Here is a 27,794-nt window from a genome sequence, read left to right on the forward strand (position 1 = left end):
ATTCCCATCCCACCTGTATCAACTGTGCATGTTAGAGGGGATATGGCATGTAGAGAGGATTACTGCATGTAATTTGGAAACCACCCAAGTGAATTATGTTTGGTATTGGAAGACTAAAATATTTCTTTCCAAATCAATTTCAATCAGGCCACATTAATTGAGATCAGTGACTACTCAATCAAATTACTCCAACTTTACTGGCTACTAACTTTAGCGTCAGTCAAAGGATGGTGTTAGAAACTTGACCCGACCTCCGCCTTTATACAGGTCAAACCTCAAACTTCGTCGGACTGATTTGGATACCACTGGCATCCATCGCAAACTTTTAATGTAATTCATGCATTGAGCAAAGAGTCATCAGTAGTCTAATCTTTTAAGAACTCGTGCTCTCTTTTGGTAATTTCTACGTCTCTACTGCAGCAGCCTGTCGTTTCTACAGTGTCTTCACTCTTTGATAATAACATTTCCCCTAATCAACTTAATAAGGAAGCTAAACTGCATATCATTATAAGTTGCATAAGATTTCTATCTTGAGGTGGCTCTGTGGCGCATCCAACATCTCAGCGCTATTTATGACCAAGAACAAATTTTACTTCGTTAGTATAAAGGAAAGAAAGAGAAACTTGTGGATAACTTTATAAACGGAGTATGAAAAAAAAAAAAAGAAAGAAAAAGAGCAGAGTTCAATAACATAGTTCATGATGATATTATGATCTGACAAACTGGCATCTGAAGCAGACAGAGGAAGATGTGATGATACACATCAGATAAACATGAATTGGTCGATAATCCAGCTGATCAAAGAGGACTTCAGAAACTACAAGTTATTTCCATCAGAGATGATGACTGCCAATACGTAATAAAACATATGAGTTATTTGCCATTCATTCCATGCTTTGTCATAAGAATTGTTCTCTGTTCTTGCTACTGGTGGTTCAAACCATTAGCAGCCTTCAATGGATGAGACCTCCACCTGCATCCCAACCTTTGTCAAATCTCAATGTTTTAGAGGCTGTGAGGATGTCAACATGTTGTGTTGTGGCCCAAGTCGCTTTAGGCCATCCAGATCCGACACGAACTGGGCCACACCACAGCAGCCCAGTTCGACTACTCCAAGGTCGTGTCGCGCCTAGACTCGCGATCTGATTCGGGTCCGTGCTGGGCCTATCGCCGCCCCATCGCGGCGCAGCCCATACGACCTTCCCGTCTTCTTAGTTTCTCTAATATACGTATCTAAGCGTCCACAATTCTGACATAACTACTGCGTGTCCCGTGGAGGACACAGCAACGCCAACAACAACACGCACCAAGAAACCGGAACGAAGAAAGAAAACGTAAAGCCGCCTCCCTTCGCCGATCTGTCGTCCTCTTTTCCATCTCCAGGCTGCTGCTTCTTCCCCGTCTACCATCTCCTACCACAAACCCTAACCCCAAATCCCCTCGAAACCCTCCAAGAATTCCATCACGGGAGGTCATGCAGTCCTGGGGGTTGGGGTGGAAGCGCCCCTCCGAGATCTTCCACCTCTCCCTTGACTACGGCGAGCCCGGTGCCAATGCCGACGACGACGACTTCCCCTCCTCCTCCTCCTCTCCTCCCCCTCCTCCCCTTCCACCCCCGCCGCCGCCGCCGCCGCCACCTCAGCCGCCATCGCCCCGGCGCCCTTCCTCCGGGGTGCTGGGGTTCCGGATTGACCTTGACTGGACCGCTGGCGACGACGAGGAGCAGATCGCTCTCCGCCTCCAGTCCCAGCTTATGGTCGCGCTTCCCCCGCCGCAGGACGCCGTGGTGCTGGATCTGCGTGGGGACGAGGAGCGCGGCTGCGTCGAGGTGGAGATGAAGGTACTCAAGCGGCGGGAGCCCTTGAGATCGGTGCGGATGTCCAAGGCGGCTGGGTCCGGACAGCAGACCGACGGGCTCGGGGTCTTGACGCGGTTGATCCGGTCCAATTTAGCACCGTCCGGGCCGGCGAATGGCGTCCAGGGGTTGGCCGATCACTGGAAGAATGTGACGGTGTTGAGCCTGTGCGGCTGTGGCTTGTCTGTGAGTACTATGCTGTCCCATGCTTAAAAATCTTGATCTTTTCTGGGATCGACTTACTTTGTTTCGGTAGATCTTTGTCTTTGTCATTAGATCTTGATGCCTTGCTATCTGTGTGTAAATTCGAACACGATCGTGATGATCATCATTGTGCTTCACAGTTTCAAACTTGAGAGTTCTCCCATACAATATTTCAAGAATTGTTAAAAAACTTTTAACATATTACCATCTGTCCTTGATCCCGTGGCATTATAATTGAAACTTACTCCGTGTTTGAGTTGACACTCCTGGAAAACCTTCATCTTAACATTTGTTTGGTCTCTGCAATAGTCTACCATAAGTTGTGCATTTGGGAAACTGAGTTGATGACATGCTTATGGGGCCACTGTTACAGCTTGTGCAGTTGCCTTCTACTCTGGAGCTACAAATTTGTCTTTGTCTACCACATTAAAACTAAACTTATTCTGCAAGTATATATTTCCAGTCCAACAGCTAGAAGTTGCAATTTAACACGATTTATGTCAGGTCACTGTGTGCTTTTGTCATCACACAAACTATTGCAATAAACCTTTTAGCTTTATACTAAAATCCTTGTGTGGCTATTGAACATACTTCCATTGATACAAACTGTCTAAATTTTAACAGGTTTTTCCAGTGGAACTAACAAAGCTACCACTTCTGGAGAAGCTATATCTTGACAACAATAAGTTATTACTTTTGCCACCAGAGCTTGGTGAATTGAGAAGCATGAAGGTGCTAAGAGTCGACAACAATATGCTTAGTTCTGTTCCTGGTAAGCCTGAATGCTAACATGGTATACATCAAATGTTAAAGATTTTACCTAGGCAGTTTGCTTAAGTTGTTAACTACTTTATACTCTATTGTGTAAGACCTTCTGAAACTTTTCTCACATGGCTTGCTAATTAAGATGGATCAACTTTTTTTTTTTCTGAACAGTTGAGTTGCGGCAATGTGTTATGCTGGTTGAACTGTCATTGGAACATAATAAACTTGTCAGACCACTTCTGGATTTCAGGTCATTTAATTGGCATTTCTTTTAATGCCTTTTATGTTGTTTTATGCCACTCAATATATTATTAGTCTTAACATTTCTCTTCAGCTCTATGGCAGGGCTATGGCTGAACTTCGTGTTCTAAGACTGTTCGGTAATCCTCTCGAGTTTCTTCCAGAAATTTTACCATTGCACAATCTTCGACATTTGTCACTTGCTAATATTAGAATTGAGGCCACTGAAAATCTGAAATCAGTGAATGTGCACATAGAGGTAACAGATTTTTACAATTTTCACTAATCTTCTGCCACTCCTATTTATTTGTTCATGGTTGTAATCCTCGTCGGTGATTACAGACAGAAAACAGCTCCTATTTTATTGCATCAAGGCACAAGCTCAGTGCCTTTTTCTCTCTTATTTTCCGGTTCTCTTCATGTCATCATCCACTGTTGGCATCTGCATTAGCCAAAATCATGCAAGATCATAGCAATCGTGTGGCTATTAGTAAAGAAGAGAATGCTATACGACAGCTGATAAGTATGATAAGCAGTGATGACCGTCATGTGGTATGTGGTTTCTAAGATATGTATACAAATATATAGCATATCCATGGAATTTGAATGAAAAGTTCAAGCACCTATGATGTATTTCAGGTTGAACAAGCATGCTTTGCTCTCTCATCATTGGCAGCAGATGTTTCTTTGGCAATGCAGTTGATTAAGTCTGACATTATGCAACCCATCGAATCACTTTTGAGGTCAGTGGATCAAGAAGAACTGATCTCTGTATTGCAAGTTCTGGTCACATTAGCATTTGCATCTGATAGCGTTGCTCAAAAGATGCTGACCAAGGATGTCCTCAAGTCTCTTAAAGCACTTTGTGCAAATAAAAACACAGAGGTAAGTCTTTTCTGTTATATGATGTATTTGTCTCTTTTTGGGGTCAAATTTGAATTTAAGATGTTGTATTGTTTTTGTATGGCAAGATGTTAGAACTACATTACTATAATTTTTCTTTCAACAGGTGCAGTGTCTGTCAATACTGGCTGTTGGCAATTTAGCTTTCTGTTCAGAAAATCGTCGCACTCTATCTCATTCTGAAAGCCTGCGGGAACTTCTATTGCGCCTCACAGTTATGCCTGTGCCACGTGTAAACAAGGCTGCAGCACGTGCTTTGGCAATTCTTGGTATATCATATTTGCTGTGTTTATCTGATGTTTACTTATAGTGTGAGTATATGATCTGTATACACCTGAGAAAATTTTTACTATTTCTTTGCTTGTGCTAACTAAAGGTGAAAATGAGAACCTGCGTCGAGCAATAAGAGGAAAGCCTGTTGGGAAGCAAGGATTGCGTATACTGTCAATGGATGGTGGTGGTATGAAGGGTCTAGCCACAGTTCAGATGCTTAAACAAATTGAGCAAGGAACCGGAAAGCGTATTCATGAAATGTTTGACCTGATATGTGGTACATCAACGGGTGGTATGCTTGCGGTAGCTCTTGGAATTAAACAAATGACCTTGGATCAATGTGAAGATATATACAAAGAGCTTGGTGAATAGTCTGGACTGTGGAATGCACTATTTCCCTTATGTTGATTAGGTGTAACATTTAATTTTCTGTCACTGCTCACTTTCAGGAAAACTTGTCTTTGCTGAACCTACTCCTAAGGATAATGAAGCTGCAACATGGAGGGAGAAGCTTGATCAGCTCTTCAAAAGTTCATCACAAAGTTTTAGAGTGGTTGTACATGGGTCAAAAGTATGGATATCTTTAATGTTTTCCTTCCAATGTTTTTCTATGCTGCAGCATAGCTTACACCAAATTTTACATGCAGCATAGTGCAGATCAATTTGAAAGACTGTTGAAAGAGATGTGTGCTGATGAAGATGGTGATCTTTTGATAGAATCTGCAGTGAAGGGCATTCCCAAAGTTTTCGTAGTGTCTACTCTAGTTAGTGTGACGCCAGCTCAACCATTTTTATTCCGGAATTATCAGGTTTGTCCGTTTGTAGTGTATTATTTGCTAGTGCGAATGCATGGTACTGTATTTATTTGAAGGTAATTATTAATTTATACATAGAAATATGGATTTTATTACTTAGGAGTTAAGAGTAAGTACCTCTTTCTTCAATTCAAGATGACATTTAGAATTTCATGTTATTTTTCTTTCCTTCTGGGCTTGCAATATAGTTTATCTTGCTTAATTGTCAAACCTACTTATGTGAAAGTTGAATGCCAAATGGATCATCTTCTAACCATGAGTTGTAAAGGGAGTCATTATTCATTGACTATTGCTATAACATGAACCCGTTGGTGTTTACCAATAAATACATTTTGGTTATGACTAGTGCTTTTATATTATTTAATCTATCTGTGAACCATTCACTTGGTCTTTAACTTGCTAAAAAGACTTATCATGTATTGCTTAATAATAAGACATGCTGACACAATGAATCTTGTATGATATGTTTGCTACTCAGTTTGTCTAGTAAGCAAGGGTCCCATCAGGATTTCCAAAAGTTGATTGACATGTGCATGGTAGTCAGTATTTACCAAACAAACCACAGAGAATGCTTATCTACTGTGAAATATACTCAATTTGCCAAATAACATATTTTTTCCTTCTGTAGTATCCAGCTGGTACCCCAGAGTCGCCATTAGGAATGGCTGAAAGTCCAGCAGTTACTGCAATTGGAACAGCTATCCCTAGTGCACAAATCGCTAGTCGGCGTGGTGCTTCTATTGGAAGCTGCAAGCATCGGATATGGGAAGCTATAAGAGCATCATCTGCTGCTCCATATTACCTCGATGATTTCTCAGATGGTAATCATTTCTTATTCCCTGGTATTTTATTTTTTATTCTCACATTAGTACTTATATTCATGAGCTTTTTCGATATGTGGCTGTTATTTTATTATTTGAAATTCAGATGTGAATCGTTGGCAAGATGGAGCCATTGTAGCAAATAATCCAACCATATTTGCCATAAGAGAAGCACAGCTTTTATGGCCTGATACACGCATTGACTGTCTAATTTCAATAGGATGTGGTTCAGTTCCAACAAAGGTAATTTATTTTTTCTTTGCTTCTTCCTTTTGAGTAGACATGTTCCCTCTGGCTCCAGTATTACACTCTGGATATAGAACCATGAAATGTAGTTCAATGCTGCAGTGTTATCAGCTGACCCACAACAGGAGCAAAATCAAATCTTGGTGAAATAATTTAGTATATATACTCATGAATTTCCATATTGACATGGATGGATTGCTGGTATAATTGCTGTATGGATGATTTATGCTTAACCGATTGTTGATGTTATTGAATTAAACTGATTTTAATTCTGCAGGTACGAAAAGGTGGTTGGCGTTATTTGGATACTGGACAAGTGTTGATAGAGAGCGCATGCTCTGTAGACCGGGTGGAGGAAGCGTTGGACACTCTGCTACCTATGATTCCTGAAGTGCAGTATTTTCGATTCAACCCAGGTTAGTAGTTGACTGTGAAAAATGTTCAGAAATTTTCTAGCTTGCTAAGAAACCCTTGTGGGCTTATGATATAGCTGCTACTTTTTGTTGTGCTGACAGTTGATGAGCGATGTGATATGGAGCTTGATGAGACTGATCCTGCTATCTGGCTTAAGTTGGAAGCTGCAACAGAGGAGTACGTTCAGAAAAATTGTGAGCTCTTCAAGAATGTCTGTGAGCGGCTAGTTCCACGAAATGAACATGAAGAAAGACTATCTGAGAAGTTGAATAGTCAACAATTTTCTAAATCAAAATCATTCAATTCAGGTACTTGTCAATTGTTATATAACAACTGCTGAGATTGACTCCTGATTCAGTCTGATTTTTCCTTTTGAGTTCCATTAATAACAAATATCTTCTTTTGCTCCTCAAGGGCTTGATGAAACAAGCCCTTCATTAGGATGGAGGAGGATGGTTCTACTCGTAGAATCTTCACATAGTCCTGATATTGGAAATACTGATCATCATGCCCGAACACTTGAGAAGTTTTGTGCTAGTAACGGAATCAGGCTCTCCCTAACAAACTGTACTTCCGGATTCTCCAAGCCTGCAACTAGATTTCCTACACCTTTCACGTCACCATTATTTACTGGAAGCTTTCCATCAAGTCCACTTCTATATAGTCCTGAATGTGGACCTCAGAGAATTAATCGGATTGATCTAGTTCCGCCTCTTAGCTTGGATGGTCATCCAACAGGGAAACCATCACCCCCAACATCTCCATTGGTCTCAAGGCAGGCTTCTTTACATGTTCGATCATTACATGATAAATTGCAGGATTTGCCTCAAGTAGGCATTATACATTTGGCTCTTCAGAATGATTCGACAGGTTCAATATTAAGGTTAAAATCTTCCTCCTTGCTATATTATTTAATCTACAGTTTTGACCTTTTTCATTATTATATCCTCATTCTGTAAACTTTCTGTCAGTTGGCAGAATGATGTATTTGTGGTTGCAGAACCTGGCGAGCTTGCAGATAGATTTCTTCAGAGCGTTAAACTGAGCCTGTCTCCATTGATGCGAGGAAGACACAGAAAGGAAGCTTATTCCTTAGCTAAAGTTTCATCTGTAGCTGATCTGGTTACAAAATGGCGATGCTTTCAAGTTGGAGGTATCCTCCACCGTTATATAGGACGCCAAACACAAGTATGCATTTTCTTTACTTGGTGTTGATTTTACATCTGTTAGGAAACTTCATTGTATATTTACTATTACGGTGGTCATTGAAGGTAATGGAAGATAACCAAGAAATTGGTGCATTTATGTTTCGGAGAACGGTTCCTGCTGTTCACTTGACATCCGAAGATGTTCGTTGGATGGTAAGTTGTAGGCAGAGTTGCTCTGATATTCTTTGCATCTTCAAGAAAGACATGCAGCTATTGTGCTTGATCCCATGTTGAATGAATATTGGGTGCTTTTGGTATTGTGGTTGGATAGTGCCCAGACTACTATGTCTTTTATTTTGCATATTATGTTTCTAGATTTAGTCAGTGCCTGTCTTAATAAATGTCATCAGTGAGCAAAAAGCTAGAAGCATTTGACTTAGGATGATCAGACAGGAACCACCAGCACAGCAGAGAAGAATTAAAGCATATCCTTGACATCATGTCCAACATACTTTTTTTAATCAGATCTTCAGCATACTTTCTTGCCTTTTGTTGATTGACTTGGTGCCCTTTTGATGAGTTATGTTATCTTTCTACTATTTTCTTAATAATTCTTTCCAAGTTTGACCTTTAAAGTTCAATCAGAAACTTGCTTTAGCATTCTGATAAATATATGTTTGATGCAATTACCGGTTAATTTTCTAGTCCTGTCACATTCAGGGGATATGAAACTGTGTCCTTGAGGTCATCCAACATGACGTATAATAAATTCTTCATTCTGGCATTTATTAGACCCTTTGTTCTAAAATTCAACATCACATAGAGATACAGAGGAATACATGCTCCTATATTTTGAACTAGTTCTGATTTTCGGTTGAACCTTTTACTTGTCTTAAAAACTACCAATGAATGTTTCTCTCGATATGCTCTGGATTTAAATTTTGTGGTTGAGAAGGGGGAGGGTGTTAGTGTATTGCGATCAAGCGGCTTTGCAGTATCCAGCTTGTTGAGGTCAACACTTGGCTTGATTTTACATTGCTGAAAACAATTCATCTCTCCATCTTTTCCTCAGAAAATTACCATTTTGTAGTATCTAATATTTATCTTATCAAACCATATGCAACGTTCAACTCGTATGCTGTAATCTTTATCTTCATATGGTGAAAACCACCGTTTCTTTTTATTATTTTTTCCATGGTATGAGCAATGAAGTTACCTCGACATGTTTTTTTATGTCAAAAACAACTTTTAAGATTGTCTTGACATTTATAAAGTTGAGACTTGTGACTGTTTGATTTTACACAAGACCTTGGAAATTTGAATTTGTAGGTGTACAAAATGTGTGAACATTGGAGAATGGCCATCGTAGTATCAAAATCTATTTTTCAATTGCTGGCTATTTCATGTAATTAGATACAGATGGTGCTCGATGGTCAGAGAATTGTAAGCAAGTGTCCTCTCATGGAGAAATGGGTATTTTGGGGCTCACTTTCTATTTAAGAAGTACACTTAAGTTGGGTTTAGCGCAAGCTAGCTTATCTTCAATCTTTCTTCAATTCCAATTTGTTGTGCTTTTGCAACAAGCTATTTCCAGTTCTTGTAAAATTATTGTCCAATTTCTGTCTTTAAATGTATCTTCATTTCAGTTGAGATTCCTTACTGCTTTAATCTTTGAATTCACATTGCTAGGTTGGAGCATGGAGAGATAGAATTATAATATGCACTGGAAAGTATGGGCTGGCTCCAAGCCTGGTGAAGGCTTTCCTAGATTCAGGCGCCAAAGCTGTTGTCTCATCGTCACTCGAACCTCCTGACGTGCAGTCCATACAGTTCAATGTGGTGGGCGATTACAATGGTTTTGAGAATGGAAGGTTTGAGATTGGAGATGAAGAGGCCGAGGATGACTACGTACTGGAACCAGCAAGTCCAGCAAGTGACTGGGAAGATAGTGATGCAGAGAAAGGTGGTGAGCCTGTGGTCATCTGGAATGGTGACGATGAAGATCTATCTGAGTTTGTATGCCTATTATATGACTTGTTGTTCCACGAGGTATCAAGAGTAGATGTTGCTCTACAACATGCACTCCGCTCCCATCCGAAGTTGAGATACAGTTGCCATTTACCAAATATACACTAGTAACAGCTAAAACAATCACATTACATGATAGGATCAATAATATGAGTTACATGATGAAGAAGCGAGAATTTTGTTCCTTTTTTTATTTTTTATTTTTCATAATAGAGTATGTTAGAGAAAGATAAGAAGTGCGATACATTTGTACTTGTAAGTATGCTCATGCAGCATATATGTAACCTTACACAGTTTCAGTTAATAAAAAGCTTAGGGAGCTCTCTCTGCCCCCTAAAATTTAGCTGAATTTTCTCTCATTTCTACATGTTTTGTTTTTTTTTTATGACGACTGATTGCGTGGAAAGCTTTCGAGTGATGAGATTTTTATTTTATATAATATTTCCATTTCCCTGGTTGTTTCCCGTACAAGGTTCTCACTGGAAGAGGTATGAAACTGCGTCGTGCCTGCCAGGTAGAGCTCTCTCTCTCTAGGAATGCTTTACGTTCCTTTAGCTACCTCATCGGAGGGGTCTGTGGTAAGTAATCCAACATGATTTAACTAAATTACCCAGTCAGAAAACCATGAACGGCATGAAAAATTAGTAGCTACGAACAGCGAGAATGGTGTGTAATTAAGAATGGGAGGGCAGCAGAGTGGGGAATCGGAAGAACTAAGAAATCTTGGAATACGACTTCTCATAGAAGATTGGGAGCAACGGCGAGGAGGCGATCGAGACACCTTGAAAGAACAAATAATACTTTAATCAATAGCTGATGCAAGTGATAGAAATTATGATAGAAACATATGTATATATATATATATATATATATATATATATATATATATATGGAACGTTTCCTTATTTCCTCAATCAATCATAAATTTGAGGATCAATCATGGATTGAAAAAGCATTACATGATTCTTAAATCTATAGTTGATTAAAATATAAGAAAATAAGAATGTTGTTCCATATGTGTTCCATATGTGCAAGGCCGATGAATTATATATATATATATATATATATATATATATATATATATATATATATATATATATATATATATATATATATATATATATATATATATATATATATATATATATATATCTTTAAATGGGTTAGAGATAGTTTAATGAAAATCCCTATGTATTTTCTGCATACAAGGCTAAATTGTTTCACTAATAAACAAAATAAAAGTAGTTGAGAGTTTTTTTTTTTTTACACATCCATAACAAATACAAAAAAATGATTAAAAAAAAAAACTCGTGGCATCACCGATCTTAGTTAAATCAAATCTTGGGTCTCGCTTCAAAGCCGGATCCTTCCGATTCAATTTATCAATCTCATTTCTTCATCCCCTTTATCATTATAGAACTCACCAACTGCAATATCCGTCCAACCATATCACACATATATCTCCTCTCCTCTCTTTTTTTTTTTTTTTTTTTTTTTCTTTCTGTTGTCTTTTGCTTATCATTCTCGTCGTCGCTATCATCGTTGATCATATCGATAATATATGTTTTTGTTTTATGCGGGTCAAAGTTGAGGATGGTCTTTTGAGGAGGATCCCCATGTCCATAAGCATTGGGAGGGTTTAACTTAAAAGACCAAATAAGCCATACATGTTATTTTATATAAAAAAAACTCACTATTCATAGAGCCATGGATTTCTAACCTGCTGCAAACATATGGTCGCCACCTTAGCAAATCTGACCAACGCAATACTATCTTCAACTATTTTATATTCGGACATCCACAACATAATTAGGTTCCAAGGCATCATATATATATATATATATATATATATATATATATATATATATATATATATGATATTGTTTAGAAAGTAAAATACTAATCTTTGGTACAATAGATAGATTAGATAGTAAAAGATGCTTACACCTCTTTGGTACAATAGATAGGTTAGAGTTTTAAAAATGAGTGTCAATAGACTCATGATAGATGATCCTAATGGAACATTGACTCGTTGTTCTAAAAAAATAGGAACATTATCTTTTTTTAGTAATACCTAAAATATCATAAATTATGTTGTTTGTAATATGTATATGATGTCCTAGAAAATAAGTGGATGTTATATCATTTTTATCTAAATATAAATTATTATAAAATATTATAACTAGGGTAGAGTAGATATGTTCACTAATTTAAAGAATAGGAAGAACATTTAAGTTAATAAACTATTGGATTATTTCTTATTCACCCAAATCTTCTAGGTCTATTTACTTTCGTTTGTAGATAATCCTAGATTCAAAATTTGAAAATCTTAAGACATATTCATAAGAATCAAATAGGGATTTAGATAATGATTTATATATTCTCATATGTTTTATATATTCTCCTATTCATTTATCCTTTAAGGATCTTCTAGGTGCCACTACAACATGTATTACGAAAATAAAAATAAGAACAAACTATAAATTGAGAATAAGATAATGATTTAGAGGTTACCCTTATAGTTTAGTCTTTTGCCAAGTTAGGTCTCTTTCTTGATCACCAAGAACATTAATTAAGTTTTTAACTTGATCCTTAGCCTTGTAGAGGGAGCAGGGATGAGAGTCCTAAGCTTTAAGTGAGTGAAGAGGAAGGAGAAATCTTGAGGAAAGATTAGAGGGAGGTTTAGAGGAGGAGAGAACTTGAGGAGGAAGAGGGTGAAAGAGTGTTGTGGGGGAGGTTTAGAGGGAGGAAGAAAAGGGTTAGAAGAGGGAGAGGTTGGCTAGGGAGAAGAGAGGGTTTCCATAAGAGTTTAGGGTAATTCTACTGCTAATCCTAATCTTAAAAAGGATTCAATTAGGTTGCTGGTTGTAGTATCGCCAACCTAGATAGTGCTACTGCCATTGGACAAAGAGCATTGATGGTAGTACTATCAGACCAATGATGCTACTGTTGGGTATATTTATTTTTTTAGACTTTTATAAAATGATATCAAAATTCATTCATTCAAGTTTAACATACCTAATTCCTTTCGAATAAAATCAATTTTTTATTTAGTAATTTAGTAAAAATATTTGTTAGTTGATGTTTTGTGTCAATAAAATCCAAAGATATATCATGATTGTTTATATGATCCTTAATGAAATGATGTCTAATGTTAATGTATATGGTTCAAGAATGTTGAATAGAATTTTTTGACAAGTATATTAATATTATCACACTTTATAGAAATATTTTTTAAGTAAAATTTATAATCTTCTAAAACAACAGAGTTTGCTTCTTGAACTAAGAAACAAGCATATTACCTAGGAACTAACAAGTTCCAAAGATACTTTTTCTATCAACTTCACATCCTGCAAAGTGCATAAACAAACAAATTAAAATTTTTAGATTTAGGATACCATAATCTCAGATTAGGTATCCTTTTTAATTATTTAAAAATTATTTTTACTACTTTATAGTGAGATTATTCAAGATTAGACTAAAATCTTATATAAAGCCTAACACTAAATATTATATCAGGTCTAGTTATAGTAAGATATAAACTACCTATTATGCCTCTATACATTTTTTTGTTAAAATATTCTCCTTCATTATCCAAGTATAGTTTAGTAGAGATACTCATTGATGTGTTGATAGTATTAATATTGTCCATGTAAAATCATTTTAATAGATCAAGAGTAAATTTGGTTTGACTAATAAAAATCCCATCATTTAGTTGCTTAATTTATAATTCTAGAAAAAATATCAATTCACCAATTAAAGTCATTTTAAATTCTTGATTCATACTCTTAGCAAAGATCATTTAGTTGATTAATTTATAATTCTAGAAAAAATATCAATTCACCAATTAAATTAAAGTCATTTAGTTGCTAAAGATCATAGAGAAGCAAGAAGATTTTTTAACTCTCCTATGGATGGTTGTTACACTCATCCAATATAAGAAATATATTCTTTTTTAAGACCATAAATAATATAATGTTTCATTAGTATATAAGAAATAAGTTTATCCAGATCTAAGAGCAATATCTCTTAATATAAATTTTTAATTTTAAAAAATATTAAAAAATTGAGAGAATATCTTGGATAGTATTTATCAAATTATTCTTCAAATATAAGCTAAGATTTTCTTGTGTTTTTTTTAACAATGCATCAAGAGTGATCTAAATATATGAGGTTAATTTATAACTAATAATGTGTTTAAAAATATCATGAAAAATAGATTCCCTTAATATAAATTTAGCTTATATATTTAATATCCTCCATTTCTTCATAGTATTTTCATATGTAACATTAGTACTATTGTTGTATTGACACTAATTACATCACGTAAATAAATCTTTGAGATTTTATAGTTAGGATGATTAAGAAATTCAATGCTAAACCCAAAAAGCTTGACATTTGTAATTCATAATCGAAAAATATTATATTGTTCACGAAGAGATTTTAAAATATAAAATACTATCTTATGGCTACTATAGTGTAATAAGAAGTAGTAGTAATAAAGTAATACTAGCATAAGATCAAACCAAATAAAAAAAAAATCGACACTAAAGTAAAATAAAAAACTGTTTTATTAAATCTATCAAAAAGAAAAGTAGATCTTGAATTAATATTTAACTTGGGAGTTTTAGATGGATATTTATTTATAGGTGTAGAATAATAATTTAAGTCAAGAGATTCTTGTCTCAAAAATTTTCTATAGGCAACTTATTTAAAAAATAAAAAATAATTATTTAAAATTTTTCAAAAGGAAGGTAGGAGGATTGGTTCCATCAGCTGACCTCCCTCCAACAGCTTGAATTCATGAGCTGTCTACAGAGATTTCCAGCCTCTTTGGAAACTGTTTCTTCGATCAACAAGTTAATCATCATCGGTAACTATCCCAAGATCGATTCACTGCCAGAGAATGGCCTGCCTATATCGCTTAAAGAACTGCGTATATACGGAGATGTCCATCACCAAATGACTTGACTGGCCTAAGATTTCTCATATTCCCTGTATAGGAGGAAAATATATATACGAAGGGGTACTGCCTTCGGTATGTTCTCTTTCTTTTCGACCGTCTATTTGCCTTTGTGCATACACAGTTAAGATGAAATAGTCGTACTGTCGACCAAGTGATCTCACCATATTTTAAGTTGAACCAAGTACACTTTTATTCCTACAATATATTATAATAATATCGAAGTCATTTACTTATACATCAATCTAGTATTTTACTCATGTATAAAACATATAGTCATCGACTTTAATTTCATACGATAATAAGTTGTCAAACATCAACTATGTGTTTCTCACGTACATACGTCTGATCAATTAGTAAACTTATTCAATAAGATCGGCATCGCATCGATCCAAGATCAATATTTTTAACAGGAGCATCATCTTACACCATCTTACGAGGACATGAAAATATCATAGCTCTATTGATAAAAATTCTCCCTCGTAATATGTATAAATAGCTAGTACCATATCAAACATAAGAACAATATCTTCTTCATTTCATTCCTAAATGTTTCCCCCATAAACATTATCTTAACAGTTTCCCCATAAACATTATCTTCTTCATTTCGGGAGTCGTCAAGTTAGTTGAGCTACCGAGGGTCGAATGATAGCCACCGGGAATCGGAGTGTGTGATCGTGGAAGAGTTGGGAGCAGATAAGTGGAGTGAGAAAGGAAAGGCTGGGGCTCTCCTGATGCTGATGACCAATCCTCCAAGGGATCATCCAATCACCACCCAGGGGTGAACCAGCTTATCACCATTCCTTTCTTGTCTGTCCTTTCCTATCAGATATACCAAGTTGAAATTATCATATCTATTCACTAAGCTTCTAAGTTCTGATTTAAACTGCATCCTCTACTCTTTTAACTTTCTGGAAAAAGAAAAAAAAAGGACTAATCAACTGTCCACATTCATATGTAATGCGCAACAAACAAACAAAAGACGATTATTTTCAGAAAACCTACACAATAAATAAAGCTCTCCTCTAAGTTTATAAAATTATAATAAAAAAAAAATATATCCTCCAAAGTTTTTTTCTACTATATGAAATTGATTTACCTCATCCTCTCTTTACTAGTATCCTTTCTAGTAATAATTTTTTAATTTTATTTTCGTTCTGCACAGAATGGATCAATAAGACAGCAAAAGTATCAGAATGGATCTTAAGACAGCAAAACAGGTGGAATGCCGAATCTAATAACATGCAAAAGTATCAGCATCTAATAACAGTAGAAAGATCAATTAAGCAGGCAAAGATTAGCCGAATCGTGCATTGCAGTAGAGGACACCATCATCATCCTCCAATTTCGTCTTGTGTTTGCTAAACATGCATTTATGTCAAAGGCAACCACCAACCGCCCCTCCAACCACAAAGCACAACAAAAGACTACTTTCAACAAGCCAGGACAGCATTCAAAGCTACTTTACCATCATCCTCCCATTTTGCCTTGAAGCAACAATGGCTGATGAGCGAGCTCCGGTGGAGGTGGGTGCTCAAGGAACAATAGGATGGCTGGTCTCACGAGAGATGGAATATCTCCAGCGGCTAGATCTGGACTGCCATCAAGTCTCCAACCAGAAACAGCATAAAGTGAGCATAGACGTAGCCTCCACCAGTGGAGGATCTAAGCAAAAGCCAGGCCCAAGTAGAGCAGTTGGAAAGAAGAAAAAGAAGGTGGCAGCCACCGGAGGATTTCTTCCCAGTATCTGTTCTGCCATGGATGTTGCTGATACAAGCCGAATTGAGAGAACTGCAGGAAGCGGCTACAGGAGGAACCTGAGGACCGATAGGAAGAAACTGCCCGAAGGCTAGGAGATGGATTCGGAGAGCTTGGAGAAGCTGAGCTTCTTGAGCCGGCTGCTCATGGGATTGCCGCACTTTAGATCTACTACTTTCACCATGTAAGTGTGAACTTTTTTTTCCACCTTGTCAGTGTCCAAATTTCGGTTTGTAGGGCTGTCATCTGATCTTAGAATTGGAGCATGGCGGTGTCCCTTTTTTCGTGGGGTATGTTGGGATTTTTGAGCATCTTCATGGTTTGAACAATGTGTATGTCCAGTTCCACTACTGCTACTGCCGGTGCTGCCATACTCATTAGTTTGGTTTCTCCTTTGCAATGCTTTCCTAGGATTAGCACCACAGGGTACGGAGACTGGACCAGTTTGTTGTTTTCTTTGAGCAGATGAAGATGCTTGTTTCATGGATTCTATTTCTCGAGTCATCAAGGAGCCAATTGTGCCGGTTGTGCCGATCTTGACAGAGCCTCCATCATCATTGGTGGCATCTTCTTTCTGAGGCATCTGATGCTGATATAAAAAAGGAACTTTGTCAGGTTGGTAAGTTTGGTTTTCACAGAGTTGCATAGTTTTTGCAACTGCTTTCGGTGAGAAATTCTCATAAAGTTTAATGAAAAGTTAGTCTATTCACCGCACATTTAGTTTAACCATTGCTCATAAAAAGACCGACTTCGTTTGACTCATAAAAGGTAACATAAAAAAGCATCTTAATTATTACAAAAGAAGCAAAAAGGATACACCGGCCATAACGATCATCATTCACAATCAAAAACTAGCCACAGTATCTAATATGAAAAGAATTGAGGATTAGAATGCTACTGCAAATATTATGAATATCATGAACTCAGCTCCAGTGTTCTCTCAAAGAAACATGAATAATATCTGTAGATAGCAATAAGATGGAAGAAAGCCCCGAAGGCCATCATGCTAAACGGCGTAATCTAAGTCATCACCAGAAATACCCTGAACATCACATAATAAGCATCAGATACACGTATAATCTTTTCTCGTTACAAGATTAAAATCACTATATGATAATTTAGCAGAACATATACATCTCGATGCATTAGTAAGATACAATGTGGACTCAACTCTTGTTGAACATACATCCACAGATAATAACACCAGAGAGAGGTGAAGTGAATGCTATATTAATATACGGAAAAAAAAAAGGAAAGATACTTCAATAAAAGCCTGTAAGATGAAAGATTGAAACTGAATTTGAGACTTGCTCGATTGGCGTTTGAAGAGTGAAAAAAAAAAAAAAGGGAGAGAGAACAAGATCTTGGACACTCAGATGATTGTTTCTTGTCAACCCTAATGAAGTGACAAACACTGTAGGGTGTACACAATCATGCAAAGAATCAAGTCAAAGAAAGTTAAAAGGACAAACTTGAAAGGAACCTAATTGTGTCCTCCCTGCCTGTTGCATAAACATTACTGCAACTCTCTTCTAACAACAACTTACCTCACAAGCATTCTCGGAATCTCCATAAACAATGCTAATATATCTTTTATGTGCTTATCATCTTCCTCCGCATGCAATAGACTCTCAAAAGTTGTTTTTAATCAGCGGATAGAAGTTCAAAACTGCTTTTAACCAAACGTAGCATAAGGGAAACTTTGATCGCAGTTTCTATTGCTACAAAACTCTCTGAGATCTCTCGATCACAAATACTCCAAAGAAAAATTGGAAGGTAATACTTTTTATAACAACAAGAGGAGTAAAGAATAACATGTATCATTAGGCTAAGGACAGGTCATGATTCTTCAGGAGAAATTATCCTGAAACCAAACAGAGGAAACTAGCTACGATCTTATATTCCCTATTTCTCCGGACATTTTTTCTTTGGACAAGAAGACTGTGGAAGTCGATGAGAAAAAAAAGGATAGAAGCAGAACATCAAAAGCACAGAAGACAATGAAAAACAAAGAAATGAGTAAAAATGAAATAACATTGGCGCATTACTGAATCCATCATAGACATCATAAAATCCTACAAGAACACCTTTAAGAATGATGAGAAAAGAAAAAGTTAGGCATACCAATGAGGATTGGTGGCTGGGTCTTCTCTCCTCTCTCACCACTCCTGGCTCCAGGTACTAAAAGGAGCTGAATAAATCAACCAAACAGATAAAAGAGGAAGACAAAGAGGGGTATAAATTCTCTTCTTTTGGTGGAGCGGACCAAAGGGCGCAAACTCGGAGTGACTTAAAGCTGTAAAGCGTCGCCATCAATGGATCTTATGCGAGAATTTAGACTTTCCCCATGACTCCCTGTCGGACTGCCATCCGTTGTTCTCGAGAAGCTATTTTGTTAAATTGTTTTCGTGGCAAAGGCTAGTACATTTCGATTCAGAAAAGGTTTAGTTGTCTTGTCTTGTTGTGAACTTTAATGTGTTACTTCCGCTCCGCAGGAACAACTGACGTCGAGTCTGCACTTATAGTCGTTCTTTTCTTCTCTTTCTTTCGTCGACGGTCAACAACGCCTCGTTCCCGCCGCTTACGCGTGGAGATAAACCGGACCGGAATCGGTCCGATCTTATCCGCCGACGAACCGGCTAAGCCCTGAAATATGATGATTGGACCGGACAAACGGTAGCATGCATATTTTTGCATAATTCAGAAGCCAAATTCCGTTTCATTTGAATCAATAAGATTATGATCTTACTGATTTCAAATTATGTTAATAGTCTCTCTCTCTTGGTAGAATTCTTAGAGAAATAATATAAGAGACAACTATAACATATCATCGGTTGTCAATTATTCCTGTTTCCAATGTTCTAATCTAATCAAAATATCAAACTAAATCAAAATTAAACCTGAATCCAAACAATTCAATATTGGTTCGATGGGAATGAGTTCACCAATGACCGATTTTAAAGATCCTAAATAGTCTGTCTTGGCTTGAAATACTCTTTTTAGTTCAATTAATCGATTTGAATCAAATCAAATCAATTTTAATTTAATAAACATTAATCCAATTTAATTCACTATCATAAGCCATTCAAATCAATCCAAATGCCTAATTCACTATCATAAGCCATTCAAATCAATTCGATTTCTGTTTTCAGACTGCCACTCCAACACTGCATGCAGGAACATCCACAACAAAGTTAAAAGGACAAAATTAGCATCATTCTTATTCCTTAAAGTTATTTGCGCATGATACGACTGAGCTAAGATGGCCTGCCTTCAACCCCTCAGAAAGGGTTGACTAAAACAGTAGATTCACGAAATCAAACAGTGGAGAATTCAAACAACATGGTGTGCTTGGACTTCTCTCCAGGTTGAACGACAATAGATGGAAAGTTTGGTTGGTTAATGGCATTTGGAAATCCCTGTGTCTCCAAGCATAGGCCTGCATGCTTCTCATATACTGCGCCACCTTTACCCACAACACCGGTTACGAAGTTGCCTGTGTAGAACTGCAGACCAGGCGCATCAGTCCACAAGTTGAGAACCCTTGAGCTGGAAGGATCTTTTACTTTAGCTGCATGCTTTAAGCCACATCTCTTTTCTCCACAGTCAAGCACATAGTTGTGATCGTACCCAACTGGAACTTCATGGATTCTGCTGTCTATCTTTCTTTCTGAAGTAAAATCAAATGGGGTACCAGTGACTGGCATGATTTCGCCTGTCGGGATTAAATTTTCGTCGACAGGAGTCACATGAGATGCCCATATCTGAATCGAGTGATCGAGAATATGTCCGGAGTTATGCCCAGCTAGATTCCAGTAAGTGTGTTGAGCCAAACTGACCGGAGTGGCTTTGTTCGTTGGCACAGCTTCCATTTCGAGCTTCAATGATGTGCCGGAAGGGAGTGAATACTTTGCGATGACAGATAGATCCCCGGGGTAACCTGTTTTCTCAATATTGGAGATTCCACCACTCAGATGATTCTCGCATCATTTCCTTTTATTTTTCTTTTCGATTCAAGTATGGTCTTACCTTCCTCTCCATCCTTGCTATGGTACTTGAAGGTTATTGATGGGAACTCGTCATTGTTATATTCCGCAACCTCCCAAAGTACCTTGTCAAATCCTATCTTCCCACCTGAAGAAAATAATTGAACAGATCAGTTACTATTCCTATCCAACTTAAAAAAAGTAAGGAATAAGAACTGCATTAATTTAAACAGTTAAAGTGGAATCAGGAACATATCAGATTGTTTGTTGATTTGTATTTGTTTAGAAACCAAAACAATCGATAGAAGAAGTAGAATCAGAATTCTGCAATCGGATTTCAGTTTTACCGTGAAGGCTGTTTGGTGGATTGTTGATGTGCAATGAATAATCCAACCCATTAAGTGTAAATTTTCCTTCTTTGATCCTATTGGCGACCCGTCCAACTATACATCCAAAGTATCGTCCCGCACCTTTCTGATCAGGACCACAACAAAAAAGCAGAAACATATCAGATTATCGACTATATGCTTCAAAATGAGATCAAATAAACAAAATCATTTTATGAAGCACACTTCAGAACAAGCATTGATAAGATAAAAGGTAAGCATGACATAATTGTACTATAAAGATATTAGATTTCAGATGCTTAGTTTAGATCCGAATTTAAGTTCAATGGACAATAGATTTATTAGATATGCGCTGTTGTCTTGAATGGATATCTAACATCCTTATATCAAGTTTCAGAAGCATTACATTTCACCAACACTATTCTATGATATTTGTAGAGCTAATCTGCCATTCATAATGAATATGTATAATTATCTTCTTTCAGGAACCAAATGGATATGGTTTCCCTGACATCACTTGGTTCTCTACATGTCATTTTCTATTCTACAAACAAATGAGAATAGCCCAGAGGCTTCTGGAATTCAAACACAAGGCACCTGATTTCGCACGCTTGAAAATTGTCGTTAATTATGTGAGGGTTGAATTAGGGACAACTGAAGAATGCGTCAAGATATGACAAACATTCATAACCAAGGATGGTTATTACGTGAAATTAGGCAACACTACAAAGTCAGGTTCTCCTCCAGCATTTGCAGCATTAGCTACAGAATGAAGGCAAAAAGGAATTTTGTTCATCATTTCTGATAATTAAGTCTCAATTTTACACTAAAAGGAATCGGAAATTGGCTTTTTGTTTCTCCTGATACCTTGTAAAAAGTATAACCACAAACCTAATGGTTACTTCAATGATGACGAGAAGAGATGACCAAGAAAGAAGTGTAAGGGAAACGAGAGACTTACATGTTGGACAAAGTTCCAACAAAGTCAAGTTCAACCATCACCTCCAAGGGACAGAACAGCTTATGTCACAAGAAAGGAAAAATGTTGACGAATCGTTCTGACACTAAAAGAAGGATCTTTATACTTTCTTTTCTTTCTTTTACGACAGAATCCAAAACTAAAAAAATGATCATGTTCATTAGAAAAGCTTACTTGATACGGTTCCACGGTATCGAAACCAAGTACCACATCAGCAAGATTACCTAAAACCCATCAGAACAGAACAAAAGAGTCAACTTCAGGTTGTATAAATGGAAAAGAAGACGAGCCTTTAGGGTTTGAAGAAGAATAAGAGTCGGGGAATCGGGTCAGGAACTCAGCACCGTTGGCATCGGGAACGAGGATGGACGTGATGGTGGCTCCGAAATTGGTTATTTTGACGGTGATGGTGCCATTGCTGAGTTCGTAGAGCTCCGCCGCCATTGCTCCGCCGCGATTGGGTTCTTCACTAATTCGATTCTTCGCACCGGGTGGATCTTCCTTTACCTGGATCGATATCTGAAGGAGAAGAAATTGAGAGGATGCGGAAAATGATGACGAAAAATCCGATTTTTAACTGGATTTCCGCGTCGAAATGGATAACGGCGACAGCGATGCAGACGAACAGAGAACGCTGCGTAAGGATTCATCCACCTATCATTTTAAAGAAAACCGAAAAGTTTCGGTATCTCAGCCATCCATCACTGCATCCCCTGCCGTGAACCGTCTCATACAAATGGGATCGATACTTACATCCGGAGAGGATCCCAAACCATTCTCCCAAGATATCGGCATCACCTCTGCACCCGCCCTCGGATACCTACCTGTAACATCCTCGTAATTAAATCCTAAACCCCAAACCGAATCGGATTCGATTCTTCCCTTAATTGGATTCGCCAACCCTGGATCGGATCGAGAATGGTAGAAGAAGGAATTAACGAAGAGGATGCAAGAAAATGATGACAAAAATCCCGATTTATAACTGGATTTTGGCGATAGCCATGCACGAGCATAGAACGTTGCACAAGGATTTTATCCAACTGTTAATTTAAATGAAAACCGTGAAATTTTCTGTATCTCAGCCGTCCATTGCCGTATCCCAAACTGTCAACCGTCCGTCAAAACTCGGAAGCGTCCGATACGGCCAGAGAGAATCCCAAACCGTTCTCCCGAGACGTCGGCATTACTTTTTACGCGTCTACCGATACCAGATTCTCATACATTCAGCCTCCTGATGATTATCTATCCAATGGCAGGGCGGGTAGGTCAAGATGGGTAAGCCACTGAGCGGCAACCAAACTCACATCAAAAGCGTGCCAAATAAATGAAATCTTAATCGATCGGCTCCCCTTTCGTGACTAGATACGCAAATAGAGTCCCACTCTAAGCTCCAAGGCGAGGAGAGTAGACAAGGAGGTATCGTACGATCTGGTAGTTAAGTATCTTCCTCATGGCTTCCTACAGGAAAACGGAAACTTGGGCCGAAGCCCACTCAATGAAAACGGAAACTTGGACCCCATCTAATGTCTCGTAAGCTGCCTTGCTAATCTTTCAGCGTTGACATGTGTTTCTGTTATCTTTTAATTCAACCATGACAAGTTAAATCTCAGGAGAGTAATCTACTAACGAGTTAATGTGTAATGAACAGTCAATATAGTCCTGATTCCTGGAACCTAAAAAAGAAAATGAATTCTGAACTGAGGCAACACTAGAAAGAAAAACTTCGTTCAGGAAAGCAGCTGAAATGCAACGAAGATTTTAAGCAAGTCGGATTATATTGGCTTTGTTTAATTCTGGATTAATTATATAAGTCAAGAAAAAAAAATTAATTTTGTTTAATTTCATAATATGTTTTTGTGTAGATAACAAATGAGTTGCTTACATAACTCTCCGATGCAGGACGAGTAAGGAAGTGGAAAATGACAGGAGGAAGAAGAAGAGAGGAACACAAATGGAGCCGCAGCTGTGTGGGGAAGCGGTGGTACAACAGACCGATGTACCTCACGTCCCTTCCCCGTTTAATAATCTCCATTAAATCGACCTGAGATCTTCATTTTCACCAAGTGCTTTTCCAGCTGCTCCGTCAGCGTCGGATGACAGCAGTCGAACTGTAAATTTTTGAGGGACGTCGGCAAGCCCATCTCCGGCAGCGACTGTATCTGTGGACAATAATATACATGCAAATCTTGTAGGGAGGGAAGCGCGTGCAACTCTGTCGGCAGCGATCGTAGATTCTTGCAACTGAAGAATTCTAGTAATTTCAGATCCGTGAAGCTTCGCAACAACTCCTGCTCCTCCCCGTCGAACATCACGGCTTGAGGAGAGGACGATATTGTGAGGTTTCGGATGGACGGAAGTGTATTTCTTAAAGGCGATAGTTTGAGCAGGGCAGTGTCGTCGATTTCCAAGTCAACAAGTGACAAGCCCTCCCCCTGCTCGTCCCCTGCTTCATTTACTAAAAGCTTGGGACATCCCGAGATCCTCAACCCTTGGAGCGATTTGAGAACTCCTAACCCCTCGATGGATACCAACTCAATGCAATGCATAACGGTGAGGATCTCAAGTTGTTCCAGACGAAGCAGAGCTTCCACTGGAAGAGACACTACGCAAGGACAATCGCGTATCAACAATTGAGTGAGTGAGGTGAGGTTGTGCAGGCAGCCGGGGAGCGATTTGCCGAGATTCCCACAGTCAGTCAACTCTAGTTGCTTGATTGAGGGTGGGAGGAGGGGGTCAATTATGTCCTCATCTCTCCTCGTGCTCATCAGCTTGGGGCAGCCAAGTATCGACAAGTCCTCAAGGGAGGTGAGATCTTTAAGCCTCTTCACAGGCAGCCACAGGAGTTCTCCGCATTCCGATATCTTAATGGAATTGATATGTGGTAGGTGATATGATAGCAATTCTTCCTCCGCGTCACTCGGGTTTACCGACGTCCTTCCACTTCCATTGATTCCTTCCCGTGATCCCGAGAGCTGCGCCAACCCAACCTGCCTTAACTCGAGTTCTGTAAGCGGAGGAGGAAGGAGAGGTAAAATTAGAAGCTCGGGGCACTTTCTGACTTCGAGTTTACGCAAGGAAGGGAACAACATTCTGCCCTCGATCCATGACCACTCTTCCAATGCCGGCATGTCTCTGAGCACGACCTCTTCCAACCTGAGAAAACACCGACCCTGCGGGCCAAATAATTCATGGCCTATCTTTTTTACCGATGGCATGCCCATGATGTGAAGAACCTTGAGATTGGGTAGTTGTCCAATACATGAAAGATCCTCCCACGTTCTACAGTTTTCTAGTATCACGCTTTCCAAGTTCGATAGCACTTGAGCCTTTAACCAACCAGGGGATCTGGCGCTGTGGTACCCTGTGATCCTCAAACATTTGAGAGCATGATGTGGTTGGAGACCTTCGAGTATCTCGCCCTCCTCGACCGGTGTCTCATTGTCGTCCGAACTGGAGCCGTCGTCGTCAGATGCCCATTCCAACTCCAACGCATCGATGTACTCCTTGTTGCTCAGTTTAGCCTTGGCGGCTTCTTCTCGACTCTCGACATTCTCAAGGTTTGTAATTCGAAGTGTTCCATGAAGCTGTGTCAAGCCCTTTAGCTCTGCAAGTCTGTGCCCGTGATCCTTGAGCACTCTGAATGCAGATAATTCTTGAAGAGAAGTAAGCTTCCCAACTTCGTATATCTCAGAAACTATCTCATAGCTTGCAGAAAGATGCCTCAAGTTGATCAGGTTGCTCATGCCTTTGGGCAGACGCTGTAATTGACAGTCCCACAGCAACAGTGCTTGCAGATTGTAGAGGCCAAAAAGTGCATCAGGCAACCTCTGAATGCCGGCGTTGTAAGACACGTCAAGGTACCGGAGGTGTATCAGGTCACCGATCGTCTCTGGCAACTCCGGCAAGCCACAGTTCTGCAATACCAGCACGTGGATGCTTCTCAGTCTCTTCAACATGTCACGGGGCAACAAGCAGCTCTCCACTCTAGGCCAACACAGAAACCTACTTCTGTTACAGTTGATCATGAGGGTCCGCAGTTTCTCATAACCGGAGAACTCCATCAGCTTCGTTCCGTCAGTTAATTCTGCTGATAGATGTCGAATCATACTACGGATCCTTTTGGACTTGCCATCACTTATCCTGTAACACTCTTCCACTGAAATATATTGGGCAAGATCGTGTACGAGGTCATGCATCACATAATAATCCCCGTCCGCCGATGCTTGAAAGAAAGAACGGTTGACTAACTCGCAAACGTAGCTTCTTCCTACGTCTTCCACCGTCTTATTTTCTTCCGGCGTGATGTACCCTTCTGCCATCCATATCTGGATCAACTGATCTTGGTAAAATTCGTGGGCTTTGGGGAACAGAGAACAAAAAGTGAAGCACTGCTTGAGATGCCCAGGAAGATATCGATAGCTCAGCCGTAGGACAGACAGAACGCCATTCTCATCTTGTGGCAGCTCCCATACTTCACTCTCCATAGTAGTTCTCCAGTATCCCTTGTTCGCATTCGATCGCAACAAGCTTCCTATTGTTTTTGCCGCCAGTGGTGAGCCCTTCAACTTGCCAGCGATCTTTCTTCCGATAGCCTCCAGCTCTGGATGCTCCTCGGGATTCAAAGAACCGAATGCACACTTTTTGAACAATTCCCAGTAATCGTCATCTTCTAAACCGTCGAGCAAGATTTCCTTCATCGTGCCAACGATGCTAGCGATCCTCAAATCTCGAGTGGTCACCATGACCATGCTGCCCTGCGCTCCAAACCTCAACGGCGCGCACAGTTTTTGCCACTCGTCCAGACCGTGAGTGTCAACGCTCCACACATCATCGAGGACAAGCAGAAACCTCTTGGACGCAATCTTCACCTTTAGGATCACTTGAAGAGTGTCCAGGTTCATTAGATCAGATTGTTTCTCGTTGGTGACAGATTCTATAATCTCTTTGGTGAGTCTCTTCACGTCAAAACTGTCGGATACACAGACCCAAATCTTCAACTGAAAGTGCTTCCTGACCGTGGCATCGTTGTACACGAACTGAGCCAGCGTAGTCTTCCCGATTCCTCCGATGCCGAGGAGAGGTAGAACACACAAGTTATTGATATCGGGCTCTGATTTCTCGACTGAGGTCGACAACAATTCTACTACTTTCTCCAGTTCTCTGTCTCGGCCATACACTCTGGTTTCGGTCAAGAAAGAGCTTGTTTCTCTACAAGGCAACTTCATGTTTGATCGTCTCCCTGGATCATGCAAATTTAAGAGTTCCATCGTGTACTTCATGTTAGCAGTAATTTCACTTAAATTCCCCTGGATCTCCCTCAGTTTAGTCCCGGCGTCATAACCAGACGTATTGAAGGCTAAAGAAAAGAGGTCACTTGCCTGTTCTCCTCCGTTCTGGATCTTCTGCTTCAGGGCTTGGCATTCGAGCTCATCTAGTAAGTCTTCCGCATCATAAGCAGCATCCTTGAGCTGCTTCATCAGTTTCCGCAGGTTGGGGTTCTTCTCATACCTCATGTCTGCAGTGTCGACCATGACACTGGTCGTGTACAGAATTGTTTGCAGCTTCCTCAGGTCGTCCTGCAGGCCCCCGCGCTTGGCAAGTTGTTGAACGGCGCTATCGCTGGCCTTGTCGAGCAAGGCCTGGATGAAGCCTTGTGCGAACCATCCTCCGATCGTCAGTGCGGTCGACATCTAAAAGGAGAGCCGATCTTTCTTCCTCGGTGCCCAAAAGACCAGCTAATGCAAGAGAGGACTTTTCTTCTTTCACCGGCGACAGCGGCCACACGGTGCGCCAAAGCATTCTCTATTGGTAGCTGCTTCCAATTGAAGAAAACCAACGTTTTGTATTGGCAGAGACCTCTCTTTTGTCTGAACCAAACACGATCGGTCCCATTATTCAGTGGTCACCGAGTACCGGTAGCTTCAATTATCGATTGGCAAAGGATTCTCTTTGACACGTCTTCTCCGATGATTAGATTTTTAGGAGAGATAAAATAAATGTTTTTAGAAAGGATACATAGGAAGAATACATTCACTACTTTAAGCATAAT

At 39.1% G+C, this 27,794-nt stretch overlaps 4 protein-coding genes across 6 annotated transcripts; 1 reads left to right on the forward strand and 3 right to left on the reverse strand.

The window, feature by feature from the left end:
* Window positions 1-1,279: 1,279 nt before the first annotated feature.
* LOC135584880 (phospholipase A I-like) lies at window positions 1,280-10,071 on the forward strand. 3 transcript variants are annotated; one of them, XM_065156673.1, is made up of 18 exons: window positions 1,280-2,041; window positions 2,684-2,831; window positions 2,996-3,074; window positions 3,170-3,323; window positions 3,407-3,616; window positions 3,704-3,949; window positions 4,074-4,236; window positions 4,344-4,604; window positions 4,690-4,811; window positions 4,888-5,049; window positions 5,684-5,876; window positions 5,983-6,119; window positions 6,400-6,538; window positions 6,638-6,844; window positions 6,951-7,419; window positions 7,508-7,724; window positions 7,808-7,897; window positions 9,374-10,071. In XM_065156673.1, the coding sequence occupies exons 1-18, from the start codon at window positions 1,475-1,477 to the stop codon at window positions 9,818-9,820; spliced, it is 4,011 nt and encodes a 1,336-aa protein (XP_065012745.1). In that variant the 5' UTR covers window positions 1,280-1,474; the 3' UTR covers window positions 9,821-10,071. The 3 variants fall into 3 exon arrangements, with proteins under 3 accessions (XP_065012745.1, XP_065012746.1, XP_065012747.1); XM_065156675.1 differs by lacking the exon at window positions 1,280-2,041 and having other exon boundaries at window positions 2,771-2,831; window positions 3,159-3,323; XM_065156674.1 differs by lacking the exons at window positions 7,808-7,897; window positions 9,374-10,071 and having other exon boundaries at window positions 7,537-7,707.
* Window positions 10,072-15,928: 5,857 nt separating this feature from the next.
* LOC135640495 (uncharacterized) lies at window positions 15,929-17,016 on the reverse strand. Its single transcript, XM_065154967.1, has one exon. It carries the CDS (start codon window positions 17,014-17,016, stop codon window positions 16,525-16,527), a length of 492 nt encoding a protein of 163 aa, XP_065011039.1. The 3' UTR covers window positions 15,929-16,524.
* Window positions 17,017-19,660: 2,644 nt separating this feature from the next.
* On the reverse strand, window positions 19,661-22,382 carry LOC135639996 (uncharacterized). The gene is made up of 5 exons (XM_065154065.1): window positions 22,090-22,382; window positions 21,920-21,969; window positions 20,767-20,893; window positions 20,463-20,567; window positions 19,661-20,373 (listed from the first exon to the last, which is right to left on the reverse strand). The coding sequence occupies exons 1-5, from the start codon at window positions 22,187-22,189 to the stop codon at window positions 19,751-19,753; spliced, it is 1,005 nt and encodes a 334-aa protein (XP_065010137.1). The 5' UTR covers window positions 22,190-22,382; the 3' UTR covers window positions 19,661-19,750.
* A 1,192-nt stretch (window positions 22,383-23,574) lies between these two features.
* Window positions 23,575-27,585, reverse strand: LOC135584869 (putative disease resistance protein RGA1). The gene has a single exon (XM_065155070.1). The coding sequence runs from the start codon at window positions 27,433-27,435 to the stop codon at window positions 23,764-23,766; it is 3,672 nt and encodes a 1,223-aa protein (XP_065011142.1). The 5' UTR covers window positions 27,436-27,585; the 3' UTR covers window positions 23,575-23,763.
* Between the last annotated feature and the right edge of the window lie 209 nt (window positions 27,586-27,794).

Source organism: Musa acuminata, chromosome BXJ3-6 (assembly GCF_036884655.1).
Source record: "Musa acuminata AAA Group cultivar baxijiao chromosome BXJ3-6, Cavendish_Baxijiao_AAA, whole genome shotgun sequence".
NCBI lineage: Eukaryota > Viridiplantae > Streptophyta > Magnoliopsida > Zingiberales > Musaceae > Musa > Musa acuminata.